General features: G+C 45.4%; 1 protein-coding gene across 5 annotated transcripts in view; it reads left to right on the top strand.

Annotated features, from left to right (window-relative positions):
- The window catches only part of LPIN1 (lipin 1), a 279658-nt gene extending 264970 nt beyond the window's left edge, over window positions 1–14688 (top strand). For all 5 annotated transcript variants that reach the window (XM_075341117.1, XM_075341120.1, XM_075341119.1 and 2 more), the window contains one exon: window positions 10064–14688. In XM_075341117.1, the coding sequence (XP_075197232.1) occupies window positions 10064–10223 (160 nt within the window). In that variant the 3' untranslated portion in view covers window positions 10224–14688. The remainder of the gene's footprint in view (window positions 1–10063) is intronic.
- Window positions 14689–25143: the final 10455 nt, after the last annotated feature.

Here is a 25143-nt window from a genome sequence, read left to right on the forward strand (position 1 = left end):
TGGAGCCCACATGCTGCTTTCCTTCCCCATCCCCTTAGGGCTCTGGGTGAAGTGGGATCCTATCTGTCTCCATGGCACAGGAGACCGTGCTCAGTCCACAGCCCCTGGGAATCTGCTGGACATAGAGCTGATTATCGTCAGGGACAGGGCCCTGCTACATTAAGGTACTCGGTGTCCCCGTACAGATCGCGCACACACACACCAGCATTGCTGGGTGTGTTAGTGCGCCGGGGGCAGCAGCGCGGCGCGCTGGTGCTATTACTCACTGCAGCTTTGCTGAGTGAGTTTATGTATTAGGAACTGCCGCGCCGGCCGCTGCTGGCGGTTTTTTACACTGCGGCGCGGCTGGGACTTGTGGTGCGCCGGGGACTTCCGCGCTGGCCGTGCTTATACGGCGGCCGCGCTTATAAATCGAGTCCCCGGCTTTTGCGGCCTAGTTCCGTTTCGTTCCCGCCCCCAGGCCTGCCAGTCAGGGGAAGGGCGGGACGCTGTGCAGAACGTCAGCGCCGAGGGCTGGAGTCTGCTTGGCATACTCCAGCCCCCTCACTGGGCACAGTGGGACGCCAGTTTCCCGCTCTTTGTCTGGGGCACGCCCACGGCCTGCCCCTCTTCACAGGACGCCGGCAGCCATTCCTGTTTGCTGTCTCAGTGAAGAAGGGAGACAAGCTCTGGGAGACCCAGACACGGGATTCTGGCGACCACACACCCGCTTGGAGCGGGCGGTAAGCGGCACCTCGGGTGCTAACCCACTAGTGCCGAAGTGTTTATTTGCTGTATGCTATACATTGCACTGTACGGTCGCTATTCTTGGCTATATACCCTCCTAGATTGCTAGACAACAGCATGTCGTCCGCAAAAAGCAAGGGGGCCAAGGCACAGGCTTTCTATGCTGCCTGTACCGCATGTGAGGCTGTTCTACCGGCTGGTGCCACTGACCCCCATTGTGTGCAATGTTCGGCCCCTGTAGCACTTGCTCAGCCGGGGCCTCTGCTAGAGGTGGCCCAAGGAGAACCACCTGTGAACACTGTCCAGGTGACAGGGACGGAGTTTGCAGTTTTTGCTGATAGATTGTCTGTGACTATGGCTAAAATCCTTGAGACCTTGCAGTCCAGACCGGTACCTCAGACCATGGGCACTGTTGATTCAATGCTCCCTGGCCCCCCTCATTTGGAACAAATCCGTGCTCCGGGGGGGTCCCATGCATCCCGGGGTGAAGGCTCTGACACGGACGACAGTCCCAGACAGCCTAAGCGAGCTCGCTGGGAGCGACCCTCGACTTCATCACACTGGTCAGGGTCCCAGCAGGGGGACTCTCTGTATGATGAAGCGGAGGTAGCTGATCAGGATTCTGATCCTGAGACCGCTCTTAATCTGGATACACCTGATGGGGACGCAATAGTTAATGATCTCATAGCGTCCATCAATAAAATGTTGGATATTTCTCCCCCTGCTCCTCCAGTGGAGGAGTCAGCTTCACAGCAGGAGAAATTCCATTTCAGGTATCCCAAGCGTAAATTGAGTACTTTTCTGGACCACTCTGACTTTAGAGAGGCAGTCCAGAAACACCACGCTTATCCGGATAAGCGTTTCTCCAAACGTCTTAAGGATACACGTTACCCTTTTCCCCCGGACGTGGTCAAGAACTGGACCCAGTGTCCGAAGGTGGATCCCCCAATCTCCAGGCTTGCGGCTAGATCCATAGTTGCAGTGGAAGATGGGGCTTCGCTTAAAGATGCCACTGACAGACAGATGGAACTCTGGTTGAAATCCATCTATGAAGCTATCGGCGCGTCGTTTGCTCCAGCATTCGCAGCTGTATGGGCACTCCAAGCTATTTCAGCTGGTCTCGCGCAGGTTGACACTGTCACACGTACATCTGTTCCGCAAGTAGCGTCCTTAACCTCTCAAATGTCGGCATTTGCGTCTTACGCTATTAATGCTGTCCTGGACTCTACGAGCCGTACGGCAGTGGCGTCCGCCAACTCCGTGGTTTTACGCAGAGCCTTGTGGTTAAGGGAATGGAAGGCAGATTCTGCTTCCAAGAAGTGCTTAACCAGTTTGCCATTTTCTGGTGACAGACTGTTTGGTGAGAGATTGGATGAAATCATTAAACAGTCCAAGGGTAAGGATTCATCCTTACCTCAGCCCAGACCAAATAAACCCCAACAGAGGAGGGGACAGTCGAGGTTTCGGTCCTTTCGAGGCTCGGGCAGGTCCCAATTCTCCTCGTCCAAAAGGACTCAAAAGGATCAGAGGAGTTCAGATTCTTGGCGGGCTCAGTCACGCCCAAAGAAAGCAGCCGGAGGAACCGCTACCAAGGCGGCTTCCTCATGACTTTCGGCCTCCTCTCTCCGCATCCTCGGTCGGTGGCAGGCTCTCCCGCTTTGGCGACATTTGGCTGCCACAGGTCAAAGACCGTTGGGTGAGAGACATTTTGTCTCACGGGTACAGGATAGAGTTCAGTTCTCGTCCTCCAACTCGATTCTTCAGAACTTCTCCGCCTCCCGACCGAGCCGATGCTCTTCTGCAGGCGGTGTGCTCTCTAAAGGCAGAAGGAGTGGTGATCCCTGTTCCTCTTCAGGAGCAAGGTCACGGTTTTTACTCCAATTTGTTTGTGGTGCCAAAAAAGGACGGGTCTTTCCGTCCTGTTCTGGACCTAAAACTACTCAACAAGCATGTGAAAACCAGGCGCTTCCGGATGGAATCCCTCCGCTCCGTCATCGCCTCAATGTCTCAAGGAAATTTCCTAGCATCAATAGACATCAAAGATGCTTATCTCCACGTGCCGATTGCTCCAGAGCACCAGCGTTTTCTACGCTTCGTTATAGGAGACGAACACCTTCAGTTCGTAGCCCTGCCTTTCGGTCTGGCGACAGCCCCAAGGGTCTTCACCAAAGTCATGGCAGCAGTAGTAGCAGTCCTGCACTCTCAGGGTCACTCCGTGATCCCTTACTTGGACGATCTACTTGTCAAGGCACCCTCTCAAGAGGCATGCCAACACAGCCTGAACGTTGCGCTGGAGACTCTCCAGAGTTTCGGGTGGATCATCAACTTTTCAAAGTCAAATCTCACCCCGACCCAATCGATAACATACCTTGGCATGGAGTTTCATACTCTCTCAGCGATAGTGATGCTTCCGCTGGACAAACAGCGTTCACTACAGACAGGGCTTGCAATCTCTCCTTCAGGGCCAGTCGCACCCCTTGAGACGCCTCATGCACTTCTTGGGGAAGATGGTAGCAGCAATGGAGGCAGTCCCTTTCACGCAGTTTCATCTGCGTCCACTACAATGGGACATTCTCCGCCAATGGGACGGGAAGTCGACGTCCCTAGACAGGAACGTCTCCCTTTCTCAGGCGGCCAAGGATTCTCTTCAGTGGTGGCTTCTTCCCACCTCATTGTCAATAGGAAAGTCTTTCCTACCCCCATGCTGGGCGGTGGTCACAACGGACGCGAGTCTTTCAGGGTGGGGAGCAGTGTTTCTCCACCACAGGGCTCAAGGTACGTGGACTCAGCAAGAGTCCACCCTTCAGATCAATGTTCTGGAAATCAGAGCAGTGTATCTTGCCCTACAAGCCTTCCAGCAGTGGCTGGAAGGCAAGCAGATCCGAATTCAGTCGGACAACTCCACAGCGGTGGCATCCATCAACCACCAAGGAGGGACACGCAGTCGGCAAGCCTTCCAGGAAGTCCGGCGGATTCTGACGTGGGTGGAAGACACGGCATCCACCATATCCGCAGTTCACATCCCGGGCGTAGAAAACTGGGAAGCAGACTTCCTCAGTCGCCAGAGTATGGACGCAGGGGAATGGTCTCTTCACCCGGACGTGTTTCAGGAAATTTGTCGCCGCTGGGGGATGCCGGACGTCGACCTAATGGCGTCCCGGCACAACAACAAGGTTCCGGCCTTCATGGCACGGTCTCACGATTTCAGAGCTCTGGCGGCGGACGCCTTAGTTCAGGATTGGTCGCAATTTCAACTCCCTTGTGTTTCCTCCTCTGGCACTGTTGCCCAGAGTGCTACGCAAGATCAGGTCCGACTGCCGCCGCGCCATCCTCGTCGCTCCAGACTGGCCAAGGAGGTCGTGGTACCCGGATCTGTGGCATCTCACGGTAGGACAACCGTGGGCACTACCAGACCGGCCAGACTTGCTGTCTCAAGGGCCGTTTTTCCATCAGAATTCTGCGGCCCTGAGCCTGACTGTGTGGCCATTGAGTCCTGGATCCTAGCGTCTTCAGGATTATCTCAAGAGGTCATTGCCACCATGAGACAGGCTAGGAAACTATCCTCTGCCAAGATCTACCACAGGACGTGGAAGATATTCTTAGCTTGGTGCTCTGCTCAGGAAGTTTCTCCCTGGCCATTTGCATTGCCTACTTTTCTTTCCTTCCTGCAATCCGGGTTGGAAAAAGGTTTGTCGCTCGGCTCCCTCAAGGGACAAGTCTCAGCGCTATCTGTATTTTTTCAGAAGCGCCTAGCACGACTTCCTCAGGTACGCACGTTCCTGCAAGGGGTTTGTCATATCGTCCCTCCTTACAAGCGGCCGTTAGAGCCCTGGGATCTGAACAGGGTTCTAATTGCTCTCCAGAAGCCGCCTTTCGAGCCTATGAGGGATGTTTCCCTTTCTCGCCTTTCACAGAAAGTGGCCTTTCTAGTAGCGGTCACGTCTCTTCGGAGAGTGTCCGAGCTAGCAGCGCTGTCATGCAAATCTCCCTTCCTGGTGTTTCACCAGGACAAGGTGGTTCTGCGCCCGATTCCGGAGTTTCTCCCTAAGGTGGTATCCTCCTTTCATCTCAATCAGGATATCTCCTTACCTTCTTTGTGTCCTCGTCCAGTTCATCAATGTGAAAAGGATTTGCATTTGTTGGATCTGGTGAGAGCACTCAGAATCTACATTTCCCGCACGGCACCTCTGCGCCGCTCGGATGCACTCTTTGTCCTTGTCGCTGGCCAGCGTAAAGGGTCGCAGGCTTCCAAGTCAACCTTGGCTCGGTGGATCAAGGAACCAATTCTTGAAGCCTACCGTTCTGCGGGGCTTCCGGTTCCCTCAGGGCTGAGAGCCCATTCTACCAGAGCCGTGGGTGCGTCCTGGGCACTACGGCACCAGGCTACGGCTCAGCAGGTGTGCCAGGCGGCTACCTGGTCGAGTCTGCACACTTTTACCAAGCATTATCAGGTGCATACCTATGCTTCGGCGGACGCCAGCCTAGGTAGACAAGTCCTTCAGGCGGCGATTGCCCACCTGTAGAAAAGGGGCCGTTTTTACGGCCCTATCATGAGGTATTATTTTACCCACCCAGGGATTGCTTTTGGACATCCCAATTGTCTGGGTCTCCCAATAGAGCGACAAAGAAGAAGGGAATTTTGTTTACTTACCGTAAATTCCTTTTCTTCTAGCTCTAATTGGGAGACCCAGCTCCCGCCCCTGTTTTTTTGTATACACATGTTGTTCAGGTTGAATGGTTTCAGTTCTCCGATATTCCTTCGGATTGAATTTGCTTAAACCAGTTTATTGGCTTTCCTCCTTCTTGCTTTTGCACTAAAACTGAGGAGCCCGTGATCCCACGGGGGGTGTATAGGCAGTAGGGGAGGGGCCTTACACTTTTAAGTGTAATACTTTGTGTGGCCTCCGGAGGCAGTAGCTATACACCCAATTGTCTGGGTCTCCCAATTAGAGCTAGAAGAAAAGGAATTTACGGTAAGTAAACAAAATTCCCTTCTTTTGCAGATTTTTTGGAGCAGAAACTGATCAGAAACTCAAAGCTTATGAAGAATTTTGAGATTTTTATGGTTTCCTCTCAGTTCTTGCTAAAAAAAAAAAAAAAAACTATTAGAAAAACTCTGTTCACACATCCTTAGAGCAGGGATGTCAAACTCAAACACACAGAGGGCCAAAGTTAAGGCTGGAAAAGGTTGCGGACCAACCAAGTTGCTGGCCCCACATAGTTCTCCATACAGAATAATTGGCTCCACATAGTCCTCCATACAGCATAATGGGCCCCACGTAGTCCTCCGTACAGAATAATGGGCCCCACGTAGTCCTCCGTACAGAATAATGGGCCCCACGTAGTCCTCCGTACAGAATAATGGGCCCCACGTAGTCCTCCGTACAGAATAATGGGCCCCACGTAGTCCTCCGTACAGAATAATGGGCCCCCCGTAGTCCTCCGTACAGAATAATGGGCCCCCCGTAGTCCTCCATACCGAATAATGGGCCCCCGTAGTCCTCCATACAGAGTCATTGCGGGCCGTATCAAATTAGCCTGTGCGCCACATTTGTCGTACAGGCCAGACTTTGACATATGTGCCTTAGTGTTAATATAGCGCTCTTCTTTTGCATCAGTAGGTGTGCGGCGCTGCTGACATGGTGTCCGATTTTGTGCACACTTGGCAGTTATAATGCATCGATCTTATTAGTGAAAATGGGACGGGTGCATAATACTTGCCCGGCATTCACCATATCAGTCGATGTCTCGCAAAGAGTCGACAGATGCCACTTAATGACATCTCGATGTGGCAGTGCAGCCCCTCCGTGGTCTCTACGGTAGGGTCTGTACTCCATCACTTCCTGAGACTGTAATCATCTATGACATTGACCATAAAGTACAGTCATGGCCAAAGGTTTTGAGAATGCTACAAATATTAATTTTTACAAAGTCTACTGCTTAAGTTTTTCTAATGGCAATTTGCATACATTCCAGAATGTCATAAAGAGTGATCAGCTTAACAGCAATTACTTGCAAAGTCAATATTGGCTAAGAAAATGAACTTTAACCCCCAAAGCACATTTCAACATCATTGCATTCCTGCCTTAAAAGGAGCAGCTAACATTGTTTTAGTGATTGTTCCATTAACACAGGTGTGGGTGTTGATGAGGACAGGGCTGGCGATCAATCAGTCATGATTAAGTAAGAATGACACCACTGGATACTTTAAAAGGAGGCTGGTGCTTGGTATCAAACACGTGCAGCCATCATTGCTCTGCACAAAAATGGCCTAACAGGGAAGAGTATCGCAGCTACAAAGATTGCACCTCAGTCAACAATCTATCGCATCATCAAGAACATCAAGGAGAGAGCTTCCATTGTTGCCAAAAAGGCTCCAGGGCGCCCAAGAAGGACCAGCAAACGCCAGGACCGTATCTTAAAACTGTTTCAGCTGCGGAATCGGACTACCAGCAGTGCCGAGCTAGCTCAGCAATGGCAGCAGGCTGGTGTGAGTGCTTCTGCACGCACTGTGAGGCGGAGACTGCTTGAGCAAGGCCTGGTTTCAAGGAGGGCAGCAAAGAAGCCACTTCTCTCCAGAAAAAACATCAGGGACCGACTGATATTCTGCAAAAGGTACAGGGAGTGGACTGCTGAGGACTGGGGTAAAGCCATTTTCTCAGATGAATCCCCTTTTCGATTGTTTGGGACATCTGGAAAACCGCTTATTAGGAGAAGAGGAGGTGAGCGCTACCACCAGTCTTGTCTCATGCCAACTGTTAAGCATCCTGAAACGATTCATGTGTGGGGTTGCTTCTCAACCAAGGGAATCGGCTCACTCAGTCTTGCCTAAAAACACAGCCATGAATAAAGAATGGGACCAGAATGTCCTCCAAGAGCAACTTCTCCCAACTGTCCAAGAGCAGTTTGGCGCCCAACAATGCCTTTTCCAGCATGATGGAGCACCTTGCCATAAAGCAAAGGTGATCACTAAATGGCTCATGGAACAAAACATAGAGATTTTGGGTCCATGGCCTGGAAACTCCCCAGATCTTAATCCCATTGAGAACTTGTGGGCAATCATAAAGAGACGGGTGGACAAACAAAAAACAACAAATTCTGGCAAAATGCAAGCATTGCTTATGCAAGAATGGACAGCTATCAGTCAGGATTTGGTCCAGAAATTGATTGAGAGCAAGCCAGGGAGAATTGCAGAGGTCCTGAAGAAGGGTCAACACTGCAAATATTGACTTGCTGCATTAACTCATTCTAACTGTCAATAGAACCTTCTGGTACTCATAATATTATTGCAATTATATTTCTGTATGTGATTTAAACATCAGACAAACGCAATTAAAAACCAGAGGGCAACAGATCATGTGAAAATATAATTTTGGTGTCATTCTCAAAACTTTTGGCCATGACTGTACACGCTCCATCATGGCCTCCTCCAAAAAAAACCCTAAAAAATACGACCCCTTATTTTCTACAGACTGCTACCGAAACTAAAACACGATGCATGAAACATTCTTTTTCAATGGAATTTGTATTTGCAATGTTAAATTAATGGGATTTATGGTCAACACATGATTTATTATATTTTTCTGCAGTTTCTGAAAAAAAAATCTTAATCTTTTTCATAAAATTCCATAAAAAAAGTATGTGATCTAATATTTACTCATCTTTCTTAATCCTGTAATTTCATCAATTGTCAATGGAATGAAATGCAAAAATGGTAGAAATCCAATTAGCACACGGATTCATTAATTACTTTCACAGGAATCTTTCCGCAGTAATTATCTCTACTAGGTTATTAGACGATGTGAAAACCTGCTGATAATACCGCTGAGTGCTGCTGATAATGATGGGATGAGAAATATATATGTACACCTCTGAAAACTGTGTAGTTAGATGTAATGTGCTAATCTCTGGTAACATATACTTAATATTGCCTCATGGTGTTAAACCATTACTTGCCAAATTAGAAATTTTCATTTGTTGTTTTTTTTTTATTAAATGACAGATTTTTAATGAAAAAAAAATTAAAAATTAAATTTAAACAAAATGAATGTAATGTATAAATTAAATGAATTAATTTAATTAAATTAATTTTAAGCAAAAGATTAGGCGTCCCAAAAAAGGACATTGGTAGATAATAGGTTAACCATTTTTGAGACTTTGTTATTCATCAGCTGCACGGTTGTATTCACAGAGTAATAGAGTTGAGCATATGGTTTATGGCCTTTTTATCTTCTACATTTTATAGTAGATTTGGCTGCCACCAATTGGACTTGCGTCTATCTCAAGAATGTTGTCCTTAAAGGGTTTATCCATGACTTTGGGTATCTTTTTGCTATGGGTAGAGGTAGTCGCCTTTTTTAGCCGGTGGCGATCTCTGCCATCACAGATGGCTCCTGTATGCGATTCTCCTTCCGGTACCTTCACATCGATAGTACAGCTTCTTCTGTTCCGCTCTGCTCTGTCAGCCGATTGTCATCCTGATTGACAGCCGGCTTCCTACTGCCTAACTGTGAGGAGCCGGTTGTCAATCAGCTCGACGTTGACAGAGGAGACCAGAAGAGAAAGTGCTTTTCGGTTGACGTGAAATGAAGCAGGAAAGTCACCTCCTGAGCCAGCAGAGATAAGGTAGGGCAAAAGAGGCAGATAGATGGAAACTACCTACCTGTAAGTTCTGAGCCTCCTGCGAAAAATGACAAAACTCCAGGATAACCACTTTTATTGTGCCGTTGTTAGTGGAAAGTTGGTCGGAATGCCCATTCATTGGCATGAGAATTTTGATCACCTCTCCACTAATCGTGGTCTCCTCTTATGCTCCTTTTTAAAAAATTATGCTGGTCCTGTATCTGCTATACATTTATGACCTATACTATGAATATACAAGATAACAATAGCCCTCCTTACCTTCAGTTTTCAAAATGGGTACCCTGAGGTGCACTAGGTACGAGTCGTGTGGCCAAAAATGGCAATAATCATGCTGTTTAATCAGCTTCTTGATATGCCACACCTGCGAGGTGAATGGCTTATCTCCGTAAAGGAGACGTGCTCACTAACACAAATGTAGACAAGTTTGTGAACAATATTGGAGAGAAAAAGGCCTATTGTGTCCATAGAAAAAGTCTTAGATCTTTGCGTTTAGTTCATAAAAATGGGATCAAAACCAAAAACGTTGCGTATATATTATTGTCCAGTATACAGCACTGTTGTATTTTCCTAAATTACAGGTCTTTGCAGGTAGAGGCGCGAGCACAGCTTCTACTATCTCCAGGAGCTACTGTGGCCTTTCTATACTGTAGTTCTCGACATTTTGGCACTCACTTTACATTTCTTGTCTTTTCAGATATGTTCGGCTCTGCGAGGTGGTGGATCACGTCTTCCCGCTGTTAAAAAGAAGTCATTCTTCAGATTTCCCTTGCTCAGACACTTACAGTAATTTCACATATTGGAGAGAACCTTTACTGCCATTTGAGAACCAAGATATACACCCTACGGCTTCTTAAGAAAAAAATAAATAAATCTGTGCTTCATCTGATACTTCTCAGCGTCCTGAACGTCATCGGCTGCACAAGTCGGGTGGCAAAATCATTATTTTGACTTGATATATTCCAGCTGGAATTGCTTCTACGGTTTTCCAGGAGGTTTCTATAGAATTACGTTCTTCAGAGAAATGTATTGATTGACATGAGTAATATGCGCTTTCTCCGTACATGACCGGAGGGCTGTGTGCTGTACTGTAATACAAGACTGTACCCTCCCCTCCTAATACACGAGGCTTCCATGGCATCAGATCCCAACTGGGAAAAGAATCTAGGCTATGAAATCCTGCAATGTGAAGAGAGATGCAATTAATATCATCCGGCCATTGTTTTTCCACTGTTCTATTTCACTATGGGGAAGGACAAGCTTATTTATAATGTACGGCCACCATCGGAATGATGTCCTTGGGTGTAATGCTTTTGTTAAAGTGTTCGCTCCCGTCGAATTGTATAAGGTTGCGGTGCTAGACTATGTTTTTGAGTAGTTTAGTTAACCCCATATCTTTAGGGTAGTTTTCCTTTATTATATTGTGGGTTATGCATCGCACAATTAAAGGCAGTGTAAGCGGATAGGTGACTTTTGTGAACCAATAAGAGTCACATCAAAGCATTAGTTTTATTGCTTGCTGTGGGCAATCCCACTTCTATTTTATATAATGAAGGTCAGTTGGCGCGAATCGGGAAATTCTGTCTAACGAGCAGAAGAGCAGATAGATACGTCCACCTTCTCAGAACTTATCCATCCAGAAACCTCTTGGGCCCGTTTCACACATCCGGCATTTCGCTGGACAACGGATCCAGAACGCATGCAGTACAGTACATTCATTTACAGTAGAAGCTCGACACCATGCGGTTGTGTGCTTCATGCACAACCGCATTTGTCTTCATGGTGTTGTGCTTCCACTGTAAATGAATGTATTGTACTGTATGCGTACCGGATATGGCATCCGGCGAAATGCCGGATGTGTGAAACTGGCCTTACTGGATCAGCCCATGAACAAAAATGTATCTCCTATCTATATAATAATTAATAACTTTAGGGATATGTTCACACTGAAGGTTTCTTACTTGTATTTTGAAACAGAACCACTTCAAAATACCAATCTAAGAGTTTTGAAGCATGTTTCTATGTAAATTGTCAATATTCCCAGAGATCGAAAGGGGTCTGAGCACTAAGACCTGCACTTAGCCCGGAGTCATACTTGAGAGTAACTCGCACCGCATCACCCAGCATGGCCGCACACTCTTCTGACAGAAGTGGGTCGACTGCATGTATTTCTTTACTGTTGAGACGCTCCTGTCCGGAAAGTGTCAGGCCATGCCGGGTGTTGCAATGTGTCTCACGTGATTCACTCGCAAGTGTAACTCCGGCCTAAAAGGAAGAAAGGGAATCCCCACTTCCTGATCCTCGTCAACTGCAAGAGTAATGTCCTGTTTGCATCACTCTTTAAGCTTGAAAGGAGCAGTAGCTATAGCTCCCAACATTCAAATCCCCAAAATTGAGATGGTTATATATGTTGTCCACTGAAAACAAGTCATCACCTATGCAAGTGATCGATGAAAACTGTCCGACAGCTGAAACCCTCACCGATTTGCGCAACGGAAAACTTTTATCCATGGAGTGGCATTGTGCATGCTTGACCTCTGTTCCATTCATGCTTTCTAGGGCTTACAAGTAGAGATAAGCGGACTTGAACAATAAAGTTCGGGGTTCGTATCATGGACTTTACAAAAAAAATTAGTGTTCTGGTGCTTTACGTATGCTAACCACTCGATTGAGCATTACCGTGCTCAGGTACTCTCGGTACTCAGCCAAGTGTGAGCCGCTTGCAGCGTTTGAACGGCTCTCATTGGGGGTAACAACAATGCCTGACGTAGTGTGTACGATTAAAAAAATGGAAAAAAAAAAAAGCACGCTCACCCTTCCCCAGGAATGTTCTGTTTATGGCTAGCTGCATGTGGGCGGAGAGCCGAACTGCCCAATCAATGACTTCCAATAGGGTTCAGGACAAGTCCAGGTCCCAAACTGAACCCAAACTTCCACGGGCCTGCTCATCTCTACTTACAAGCACTGTTCTTGGCTTTTTCCAGAAGCCCTATAGAGAATCAATGAAGCAGTGGTCGGCCATCCAGCCTGCTCCTTCATTTTGTAACTGGAATAAAAATTTTGCGATCTGCTGATCGATGCATTTCCCAGAGGTGGGACACACACCAATCACAAGGTTGTTATCCTTTTATTCAAAGGACAGGTGTGGGTTTTCACTGGACAACCCTTTTAAGCCTTACTCCAGGAACACCACCTTTTGGTATGAATTTACATAAACCCAATCTTTTTGTAGCCATGTTCATAGGTTACCATGCATGTAATTGCATGACTGCTGTTGCAGTCAAACTCCTTGTCATGGTTTGTAAAGGAAGTTGACCCATGGCCAATTTTTTTTTCTTGTGGTCAGTGCCAACCTTAATTCTTGGATCCCCACTGATCTCACATTTATCACCTATACAGTACAGTGGAGCTGCAAAGCCAGTAATCAATGAAAAGGTACATTGCCCACTATGAAGCTTGTGTGACACACACATTTCACATACAGATCCACAATGCACTTAAAGGGTTATTCCCATATCCAAGATAAGATCCTATCCCAATATATAGTTGGTGTAATAATAATAATAATATTAGCAAATTCCTCCAATTAGAAATGTGGTATAGTTTTTTTTCTGATATAGCCATATCTCTCACCTCATGTGCAGGGTATTGCAGATTAGGTAACCATGGATACCTTAGCTGCAATGCCCTGCACATGAGGTGAGAGAGATGGCTATATCATGAGAACTATACTACATTTTCTATTTGGAGGTATTTGCTAATATTATTATTATTACACCAACTACATACTGGGATAGGATCTTGGAAATTGGTATAACTCTTTAAGTTTTGTTGGGTTTATGGCCTCTCAGAAGAAGACATTCAGTGCTGCATGTATGAATATAACAGTATAATAGTATATAAAGCAAGACTGGTATTGCAGCATTATTATATGGCATGACGGCATACAGGGTACGTCATCTTATTGGCAGCTCTCTCATTGAGGCCATCACTTCATCTGAAGCTGCAAGATGGCGCCGTTTTTTTTTCTTTTTTTTGCAGTTTATTCAAATGGATCACACCAAAGAGATTTTAATTCTCGCATAAGGAAAAAAAAAACCAACACAGGTGATGAAAAAGGAACGCGCTGACATCTTCTGCCTCGGTGAGCAGACATATTGGTATCCAGATGGCGGTCTCTTTTGATGGACATTTACCTCACTGGCCCATCGGTCAGCACTTTTCAGAACCATATCAAACAAAATGTTCATCTCTTCCTTCAGGCGTTTATATTCCATCTGAGTTTTCTAGAAACATTGATTTTTGTTTTCTTTTCCCCCACCTCGCATGCTTTCTAGATGGCGTCGCTCACCAATTTGCTACCTAGACAGACATTTTATGCAGGATTCCATAGGACCATTGTGGAGTGCTATGTGGACTATTTATTCTTTCTATGAAAGAAAGCCATGGGCCGCTTACATAGTAATGCTGGGTTTTTATTCACCTTATATACTCATATCTATTTTTTTATTGTGTATTTGCGAAGAGGATGTATTGGGGTGCGATCAGAATCTGAATAATGGGGGAGGGGGCGGAAGGATCGCTGGCTTTACTGTGATGAGCTATATTGTTACTGGACGTTTTGATGCACTTAATGTACTCCTGTATTATTACAGCACAAAGTGAAGAAGCTTTTGTGTCTTGATAAATTTGGGCCTAATTTGTGTATATTTTTATACTAACTGGGCCTCATGTAGTAGGCCTTGTTGCTCATAGCAACCAATCACATCACAGCTTTCATTTTTTCAGAGCCATTTTAGAAATATAAGCTGAACCCTGATTGGTTGCTATGGGTGACAGGGCCATTTTGTCAAACAGATTTGAGAACCAAGGCCCGATTTATTTTATTGTTGCTGTAATAGGAATAAAAATGTGATTATAAGGCGTATTCTAACACATGATATAATTTATAATCTAGAATTAGGCTGGGGTGTGCAGAACTGTAGGTGTCTGTGACACGATTTTTGCCCATGGATAAAACTCTCCACTGACATTATATAGTAATAAACCTTTAATATGGCTTTGAACAAAGGGTTATGGCTTTTAGTGTTAAGACTACGCCATGATTGGTCCATCTGGACTCCTTTCTGACTTCATATTAATCGGGTGCAATATGTGGATATATAGATGTAGCAGAGCTGAACGTGTCATTTCACTCTTCTAGGCACTCTCATAACACACTGAGGAAAGCCAATTTCAGATTTCAACTAGAGTTGAGCGAGTATCTAACTATTCGTACTCGCTATACTCATAACAAGTACTGTCTAATACTCACGTATTCGTTCCGAATAGTGTGTGCAATGCAAGTCAATGGGGAAAACTTGCAAAGTAACGAGTAACCCAAATGCCGTACTATTCGTGCGAGTAACAAATTGCCACACTATTTGTTACTCGCACGAATAGTACGGCATTTGGGTTACTCGTTACTTTGCGAGTTTTTCCCCATTGACTTGCATTGCACGCGCTATTCGGAATGAATACGCGAGTATTAGTGCTAGTTATGAGTATAGCAAGTACGAATAGTTAGGTACTCACTCAACTCTAATTCAAACATTCAAGTTTGAGTCTGGACACCTTGGTCTGTACTGGGACCATAAATGTTAGAAATGTAAAACATGTCTCTCCTACTATGAAACCGCAGACAATTCACGTGTTGCCCAATGGTTATTACACAACCAAATATTTGTCAATTTGGTAGACAAGATCCCCATGGACGCAAGTCAATGGGTAAAATCTGGCAAAGTAACGAGTAATTTGAATGCTGTACTATCCATGCAAGTAGTGACTAGTACAGAATTCTGGTTACGTTACATTGCGAGTATTCCACGTTAACTTGCATTGTACACACTATTCGGATTGTATACGCGAGTAGTAGACAGTACTCGTTATAAGTATAGCAAGTATGAATAGTTAGGTACTCACTCAACTCTAGTGATGAGTGCAAAATAGATTTTCCCGCTAATACAAATCAAGCCAGACGTGTCACTCGAAGCTATGACTTGCCTACTTTGGACAACTCCTATGAAGAGAGCAATCACTGGAGAAAGACATCATGGTCGGAAGAATAGAAGGAACAAGGCGAAGAGGAAGACCAGCAACTCAATGGCTTGATACTATCAAGATAATGGTGGTGAAGATACTGGTGAACATATCTAGGCTTATACAAGATTGTTCGTCCTACAGAGCGCTCATCCATCAAGTCATGTTGGCTCGAGACTGAGCTGAATACCATTAAATAGCAAACAAAAGCAACGTTTAAGGTTTGCATCATGAATCCGACATTCACGGTCTGAGTACGGACAGCAATGTATAGACTAGCATTGAGTCTCCTGACCTGAACTTAACAGCCTCATCTTTGCCGGTGAAGGATACTACGTCTTGGTCAGGAGACCCACAGCCGGTCCAGACTGTGAATGTTTGATGTGTGACGCTGGCTTAAAACAACTGGGGGAATTACGGTAATACAGTAACTATGTAAAACTATATGATTATACCCAGTGATAGTATTAGCTGTGCCATGTGATAGTCAGCTCTGCTGCAACTATATACAGTAGGTGTGTGTATATGTGTGTATATATAATATTAGGAGTATGCAGCTGAGTATTTTTCTATGCAGAGCTTGCGTATAAGTTTCAGATTTTTTATATTGAATTGTTTTGTTTTTACGCTAATGTTTAGTTTGTTACGTATACACTTATCTACTCACCCCGTGAAGCTTTTCAATAGGCCTAAGCTGCTGTAGAGTTTTTGCCTGTTTCAGTCTGCACTTCTAATGATTGATTTAGGCTGTGTTACTTAAAATCAGCCATACACCTTGTGGTACTGACCGCACTACTAGAAGTTATAGGGAAATCTACAATGAGAGAAATTTCATAAGTGGCAGTAGAGGGATTTTGAATTTCGTCAAAGTATTTATTTAAAGTATTTTCTTACATTTCTCTCAGGGTAGGTCATAAATGTACAATGCATGGGGGCCTTACTACTAGGACCCCTACCGGTCCTCCAATTTCTCCTCTCTGCATGAATACATTGTGGAGGATTTTGGTTGTTTGAGAATTCGCACAGACGTCCCATTAACGTGCCAAGGACTGATGGAAACAGTCAAGTAAAACGTTCGGTTTTCTGTCAGTCCCATAGATTTGAATAGAGCGCCTCCATGTATGCTCAACTGTGCCATTAAATGGGTGTGGTAGGAGGCACAAAATGCCCATTGATGTAATTGGGGGGGTCACAGGGAGTCTGTGGGACATCCCTGATAGATTATTATTTTTGGGATATCACAAAATGCCAGAACAAAACTCGCATTTCGCCCCTATTTTGAAAAATTGTGACAAAAGCAGAGCAAAGCTGCCACATGTGGAAGTAAGAATAAAAAATAATATATGGATACTAGGAGTGATGTCGTAAAATTATCCTCCCACCACTGACCAGATCTAATTGGTCGTAGTGTAAAATAAGGGTAATATGGTGATTTTTTTTTTTGGACTCTATAGAAATCTATAGATCATAAGTACTTCTGACAGATCTGTGCTCCAGGTAATTTTGAAATTTAATGTCCATAAAAAACAATGTGAAGGGTATGTAACCTTTTTGCAATCCTTTTTATTCATTTAATCTGAGCCCCCTCCTTACAAAATATTAAAACAAATGAGAAATTAAAAATATCCCAGTTTATGAATACAGCTTGTCTACGTTTTGTGTTACTCCACTAAATCCTTCATTTCTACTCCTGTTAAGTCAGGGCTTATGCACACGTCAGTGATTTCTTCATACAAAAAAAAAACCTGTGAAAATCACTGATAAAACACCACTGCCCCCTGAGAAAAAAAAAAAGTCTCTCCAACTTCTATTTATTAGGCATTCAAAAATGGACAGTACTTGGATATATTCGAGTGCTGTCTTTTTTTTTTTTTTTTTTTCATGGACCCATAGACCCTTGGATCATCGGACAAGTCTCCATGATTTCACATGGACCACTCTGTCCTCTAAAAATCCCGAACATCAAGTCTCCATGATTTCACATGGACCACTCTGTCCTTTAAAAATCCCGAACATCAAGTCTCCATGATTTCACATGGACCACTCTGTCCTTTAAAAATCCCGAACATCAAGTCTCCACGATTTCACATGGACCACTCTGTCCTTTAAAAATCCCGAACATCAAGTCTCTATGATTTCACATGGACCACTCTGTCCTCTAAAAATACCGAATATGTGAACACTACCATAGACTATCCTAGATACGAATGCTATCCGTAATGAATACTTAAAGCACTCGTACGTGGAAAACTGACGTGTGCATAAGTCCATTGGCTGATTTCATGGAAGATGATGTACCGACTGGCAACCTGGTCTCATCACCCAAAGTCAACAGCATCGTAGGCATGAGGAGGAGACACAGTGAGCCCAAACTCTGAATATGATACAGATGCGTGAATCCAATCTTATCCGGAAGGAGGGTTGGTGCAAATGAAAGGGGAACATGATTTAATAATCAAGGATTATATTTGTACTCTGTAATGACTGAGCGCATAGGAGCTGTATATGCAAAACGATTGGATGTTTTCAATCTTCTATTTAAATCGAAAAAATGGTTCAATGGCTTAATGATGCAAAACAATGAAGGTTGTCATCAGTAAGGTGGTTACCAAAATCTCATCAATTAAATAGTTCATTTTTAATGAATGGAAAAATCTTCATAGATGCAACATAGGAGTTAAAAGTTCACATGGGCGTTAATGAGTCCCCATATGAGTAGTGGTTTATCTTGGATAATAAGTCACTGACTTTATAATGTCACTTTCAGACACCTATTGTTGTAACTGTGTATTTAGAGTAATCCGTGGAAGTCACATTGGTGTGTAGGCTGTGTGAGAATAATAATGTAATAAATGAAATTGGTTGCAGCATTATGTCTTTCGTCTTATTTCTTCAAGCTTATACAGGTAACCTGTGAATTTATGTATTCGATTAGAAAAACATGTTTGCCTCCTAGCACAAACAGCATCACTCCACTCCACAGGCCATGTCTGTTATTGCAGCCTTGCCCCAACTCACAGTGGTGTTGTTCCTTGAGCTTTTAATGCCTTCGATTTATGGTTTACGGTTACTTCTCAAAAAAACAGAGCTCAACTGACCTCCTGAATTCTTAAAGGAGATATGCATTTTCTTTTAGTCCATTAGCTAGAGACAGTCAACAGAGGTGGCTGTTGTGTTTGTGACTGAACAGAATCAAGCAGCTTGCAGTGTATTATGATACATGAAAGCTGCAGAAGAAAGATAGAGACTTTTTAAATATAAAATATTTTTTTAAGTTGATTTTATTACATACTATGCACTAAAATAACAATGGAGTTTTGACCATAGCCTTAAAGGCTATGTGCACATGTTGATTATTTGGTTGCAGAAATTTCTGCACCGTTTCTGTGTCTCTTGACAGGAAAAATGCAGATGAATAATACGTATTTTGTCACGTTTTTTTGATGCGTTTTTTAATTGGATTCAATGTGTGAAAAATGCTGAAAGAATTGACATGCTTCAGAATATTTTCTCCACCAAATCTGCAAGAAAATACTTAACGTGCACAAAACTTCAGGATTCTCATTAACTTTGTGACAAAAGTGCACTCAAAAAAAGCATAAAAAATGCACTGTGTGCACAAAGCTCTAGGCTGTCTTCACAGGTCTACAAAAAAACAAAGTTTTGCACGGTCCATGGTGTAGGTGCGTACAGTGAAGGAAATAATTATTTGATCCCTTGCTGATTTTGTAAGTTTGCGCACTGACAAAGACATGAACAATCTATAATTTTAAGGGTAGGTTAATTTTAATAGTGAGAGATAGAATATCCAAAATAAAATCCAGAAAATCACATTGTATAAATTATATTTAATATATTTGCATTTTGCAGAGGGAAATAAGTATTTGATCCCCTACCAACCATTAAGAGTTCTGGCTCCTACAGACCAGATAGACGCTCCTAATCAACTCGTTACCTGCATTATAGACAGCGGTCTTAAATTGTCACCTGTATAAAAGACTCCTGTCCACAGACTCAATTAATCAGTCAGACCCTAACCTCTGGGCAAGACCAAAGAGCTTTCTAAGGATGTCGGGGACAAGATCCTAAAATACAAGTATACTCCGGCACACTAACAAGAATAATTGAAAATACCAATTGGTGCGCAAAAATATTTTATTGTGGTGTATTTTTTTAAAACATTTGTCCCAACGTTTCAACCCTATCCGGGTCTTTCTCAAGGACTTGTCTATCAATACAAGGAATATTTCACAAGGAGCACCACAAAAGAAATTATTCTCAGAAAAATCATGAGATTTCTACACCCGCCTCTGTTGTATGGGTTAATATCACTCTGTCAATGAGGACGGCTAGAAAGACCAGGTGTGCACGCACCTTATAGTTGTGTTAGAGTGAAAAACATCAAAGATGTTAGGTCAGTTGTGAAGGGTACACAGTACTTGTATCAATCTGACTCTATAACATGTGAACCTTCAAAGATGAGGATCGGACTACTAGAGGGACACTGGAGGGCTGTGTAGATCCAGTGACTAATAGCTCCCAGATGGGATAAATAGCATATAACTAAGTTGTGGTGTATCGGCCAATGGCTCTCCCAGGTGGGATAATTAGCATGTAAAAAAGTTGTGGTGTGTCGGCCAATGGCTCTGCTGGGGTGATTGGGTGATATCACTGGGAGCGAGTGGAGCCAGGAGGTCCAGCGACAACTGTGGGGGCTGAGATTCCAAAAGGCAGGATACAGGGCCGGCTCCAGGTTTTTGTGGGCCCCGGGCGGAAGAGTCCCAGTGGGCCCCATCCACACACAGACACCGATACGAACATATACATATTTAAAGACAAACTCACAAAAATACATATAAACAGACAAATATATACAGTCATATACACTTACAGACACACACACACACACACAACTCTGCTACATACAGACAAACACATACAACTCTGCTACATACAAACACATACAGCTCTGCTACATACAGACAAACACACACACAAACTCTGCTACATACAGACAAACACATACAACTCTGCTACATTCAGACAAATGCACACAACTCTGCTACATTCAGACAAACACAACTCTGCTACATACAGACAAACACATACAACTCTGCTACATACAGACAAACACAACTCTGCTACATACAGACAAACACATACAACTCTGCTACATACAGACAAACACACAACTCTGCTACATACAGACAAACACACAACTCTGCTACATACAGACAAACACACAACTCTGCTACATACAGACAAACACATACAACTCTGCTACATACAAACACATACAACTCTGCTACATACAAACACATACAACTCTGCTACATACAGACAAACACATACAACTCTGCTACATACAAACACATACAACTCTGCTACATACAGACAAACACATACAACTCTGTTACATACAGACAAACACATACAACTCTGCTACATACAGACAAACACATACAACTCTGCTACATACAGACAAACACATACAACTCTGCTACATACAGACAAACACATACAACTCTGCTACATACAGACAAACACACAACTCTGCTACATACAGACAAACACATACAACTCTGCTACATACAAACAAACACATACAACTCTGCTACATTCAGACAAACACATACAACTCTGCTACATTCAGACAAACACATACAACTCTGCTACATTCAGACAAACACATACAACTCTGCTACATTCAGACAAATGCACACAACTCTGCTGCTCTGTGGGGCCCACACCCGCGGCTCGGCGGGTACAGCACCCGCGGCACTGGCAGCACCCGCGGCTCGGCAGGGCCCACACCCGCGGCTCGGCAGGGCCCACACCCGCGGCTCGGCAGGGCCAGCACCCGCGGCTCGGCGGGTACAGCACCCGCGGCTCGGCAGGGCCCACACCCGCGGCTCGGCGGGTACAGCACCCGCGGCTCGGCGGGTACAGCACCCGCGGCTCGGCGGGTACAGCACCCGCGGCTCGGCAGGGCCCACACCCGCGGCTCGGCGGGTACAGCACCCGCGGCACTGGCAGCACCCGCGGCTCGGCGGGGCCCACACCCGCGGAATCGGCGGGTGGGGGCATTGGCAGGGGCCAGGGCATACATCCAGGGGGTAGAAGCAGCTCACCGGGGCCTATAATGGGGAGGCGGGGAGGGCACTTACCCGATTAGGTCACGGTGGAGAGGGGGCCCACACAGCGCCGGACAGAAGCTCGCCTCCTTCATCTGTGGGACTGAGAAGGCGGTAGCTCCGCCCACAGATGAAATTCAAACGAGGATGTCTGCGCGCCTTAAAGTGACGGCGCCGCAGATTGCTGCCGAGGACTGCGGTCCCCGGAACTCGGCTGGGGACCGCAGAACTGTAAGGGCGAGTGGGCCCCGGCCAAGGGACAGGAGAACTGACGAGGCCGAGTGGGCCCCCCCGGCTCTCCAGGGCCCCGGCATTTGCCCGGGTTTGCCGGGTGCTGACGCCGGCCCTGGCAGGATAGCTCATACAGACGCTATGGAGGAGCTGTACCAGTTACTTGTGCATGGACAGCAGGACCTGTCAATGCGCACTGATGTGGCAGCAGTGGACCAGTTTGTGAGTTCCCTTCTGGGTCCAGTGTGGACACGGTGCCCAGCAAGATAAAAGGGGAACTATGTGAACTGGGGTCTAAAAACACTATAAGGGAGTCTCTGAAAGCCCAAAAGGAGGTGGAGTCCCATAAAGGGGTGGTTGCCCAAGAGGGGGTGGAGGCCCTTAGAGGAATAGTTGCCCACAAGGGGGAAGGGGGTGGAGCATTCCAAATTTGAACAGGTGGACTATTGCAAGGAGCAATGGGGTTCGCCTTACATATGTCCTACCTGCAGTATAGGCTATCCATCCGGTATGAGGCCACAGGAGTGCTGCGTGGAATTGAATGGGACAATAGGGTCTGCTCTGTTAGACCCGGGAAGCCAGCTGACCTTAGTGAGACTCATACCCAATCTTCATTTTATGGTCAGTAGGAAAGTAGAAGGTAGCTGTGTGCATGGGACCACTAAAGAATATCCCCTGGCCAGAGTGATAATTCAGACGGCCAAGCAACTGGAGCGCCCTGATGTGGGTGTGGTTGAGGATTTGCTCCATCCAATTATTATAGGTTGGGGCTCCAAATTATTTATGGACTTATGGAAGACAGAGGCCAGGACCGATTGTTCAGGAATGAGTCGGCGTCCGCCTAAGGAAGCCTCTCTTCCTTATGAGGTTAGGGCCGTTTCAGATCAACGGTATTCTGCCGCACTCGCAGATCCGGCACAAGGGCAGTACAGTACTTTACAGTTCACAGACAGGTCATGTGACCGGAGCATGGGACAGCATGTGACGGGGCTTGCCACACTATGTGCCCGGAGCTTGCCAGTGAACTGTAAAGTACTGTACTGCCCTTATGCCGGATCTGCGAGTGCTGAATACCGCTGATCTGAAACGGCCCTTACACAGATTCCTTGTGGTATATTGAGAGGTAATGAGGAAATGGTACCTCCTAAAAAGGACTGTCCAGAGTTAGGGGTGACCAAGGGAAATAGAGGGTCTCCCCAACTTAGTGAAGTGACGTCTCCAAAGGGAACTGACAGTGTGACCACTAAAATTAAAGTAGCGCCAGAAAAGGGGATGACACCTGGTTAAGCGGGGACATGTTAGTCCAGGACACCAGGGGGAGTAACGATGACTCCAGTAAAGGCACTGACACTAGTAAAATGACGAAAGAGTACAGTGAGGTACAGAAAGTTGAGAAGGGTAAATCCTCTTCCCGACGACGAAGACGTAATAAGCGCCAAGAGGTAGCACAGTGTATGCTGTCTGAGGGTGCAGAGAAGGTGAAATACCTGGTTATGGAAAACATGTTGCTAGTAGCAACTGCTACGGTAGAGTCAGACAGCGATATCCTGCAAAAGAAAGAGGAATCAGAGACTGAACTGACACATTGTCACGACAGAAATCAGCAGGGTGAAATTGCAGAAAAGGAGCCGACCAAAGCAGTAATGGCGGTGTCTCCTATAATTTCCAAGCATGAAGCTGATAGTCTGTCGGATGAAAGTGCTGTAGGAGATGACATCCTAGAGAGTAATACAGGAGAAGGAATCCTGGAAAGTGTTGATGGAGTACAAATCCATAAAGGTCAGGGTGAGCAGACCGGTAAGTTACCCAGTGTTGGAGTGATGAATGTTGAAAACGGTGACAAGGTTCTAAGAGGAACAGAGTACCATGCTGAAGGGTGTGACACCCTGGCAGGTAAAGAAGAAAAGGCTGAAGGTGACACTGCAGTGCCTCAAGAGAAAGTTGAAGGTAATGCAGTGAGGACCCAAGAAACAGCTGGCGTTGAACTGGAAAGAGCCTGTGAGGAGGTGAAGTCTGAACCAGAGATCTCAGGCGGAGCGGAGTGCTTTACTGACCCAGCTGGTAAGACCAAGATGGAAGCCATAGAGATTGACTCCACTCAGAAGGAGACACCGAAGATCAAAAGCAAAGAGAAACCCAAAGGATCTATGGCTGGAGCTGAACCTGAGGCGTGTGTAACTCAAGAGGTGGAGCCTTTGGTGAAGAATAAAGATGTATGCAAGAGACCAAAGGAACAGGTTAATGTCACTGAAGGTAAAGGAACCCATTTAGTCTTTAAGTGCATGGTAGATGTGCCAAAAGACTTGAGAGATGCCTGTGCCAGTGAGGCGGTACATGAAAAATTCAAGACGGCCGTAGGAGCCTATAAAGTGTACTTTGCCCCAGAGTCTTGTTAGTTGATGGTGTGCTCTGTAAGTGATGTCACAAAGAAGCGGGTGGCTATCCTGAGTGCCATGCACCTACAGTGTCTTCGCACGAAGTGGCTCATCTCTACAAAGATGGAAGAAGACACCAGACGATTGGAGCATATGAAGCAGCTGGACGCAGCATTTCAGGAAGTGGTGGTTGTGAAGAAACCATTAATTGGGCTTGCAATAAGAGCACTGAAAAGCAACATACAGCAAGCCAGGAAGGTTCCAGGTATTACAGCTGTTGAAGTGGAAGAAGACAGTGGAATATTCCAAATCGATGGGAAAACTGCAGAAGCAGTGAAGACAGCTAGAAGGCTGTTGGAGTTTGTGGAAGAAGTCACACAAGTGACCAGAGAAGTTGTCAAGAAGCTGATTGGCAGAAATGGAAGAGTCATGCAGGAGATGGTTGATACGTCCGGTGTGACGAGAGTAAGACTTGATATTTATAATGAAGCCAGGATACTCTGTGAAGTCGGTATGGTTCCCTGTGTCATTGTGGGAACAAAGGAGTGTGTTGAAAATGTACAAGTTCTCCTAGAGTACCGCCTGGGATACCTGGAAGAACTAAAGCAATTGAGTCTTGAAAGACAGAAGATTACAGAGAAACTTTGTCAAATTAGTGTGAGGTCGCGACCGCTTTCGGGCCAGGGCCCAAAGAAGTGCGGTCCACCTGGTGACTGTGTTGCTTCAGATGGCAAATGAAGCAGGTCCTGAAGTAAAAGGAGCCAAGGTTATATAGGACCTAATTATAAATTAGGCTATAGCACAGACTCTGAAAGCTCTAAGCCCTCTAAGACAATGTCCGAAGGAGAGAGTGGTGCTTGGGACATATCTGTAGCCAAAGATGGCATTGAGAAAGTGAACAATCAGAGCAAAGGCCGAAGATGTCCTAGAAGACGAGCCCAACATCGATCTGCAAACAG

Source organism: Anomaloglossus baeobatrachus, chromosome 3, assembly GCF_048569485.1.
Source record: "Anomaloglossus baeobatrachus isolate aAnoBae1 chromosome 3, aAnoBae1.hap1, whole genome shotgun sequence".
Classification (NCBI taxonomy): domain Eukaryota; kingdom Metazoa; phylum Chordata; class Amphibia; order Anura; family Aromobatidae; genus Anomaloglossus; species Anomaloglossus baeobatrachus.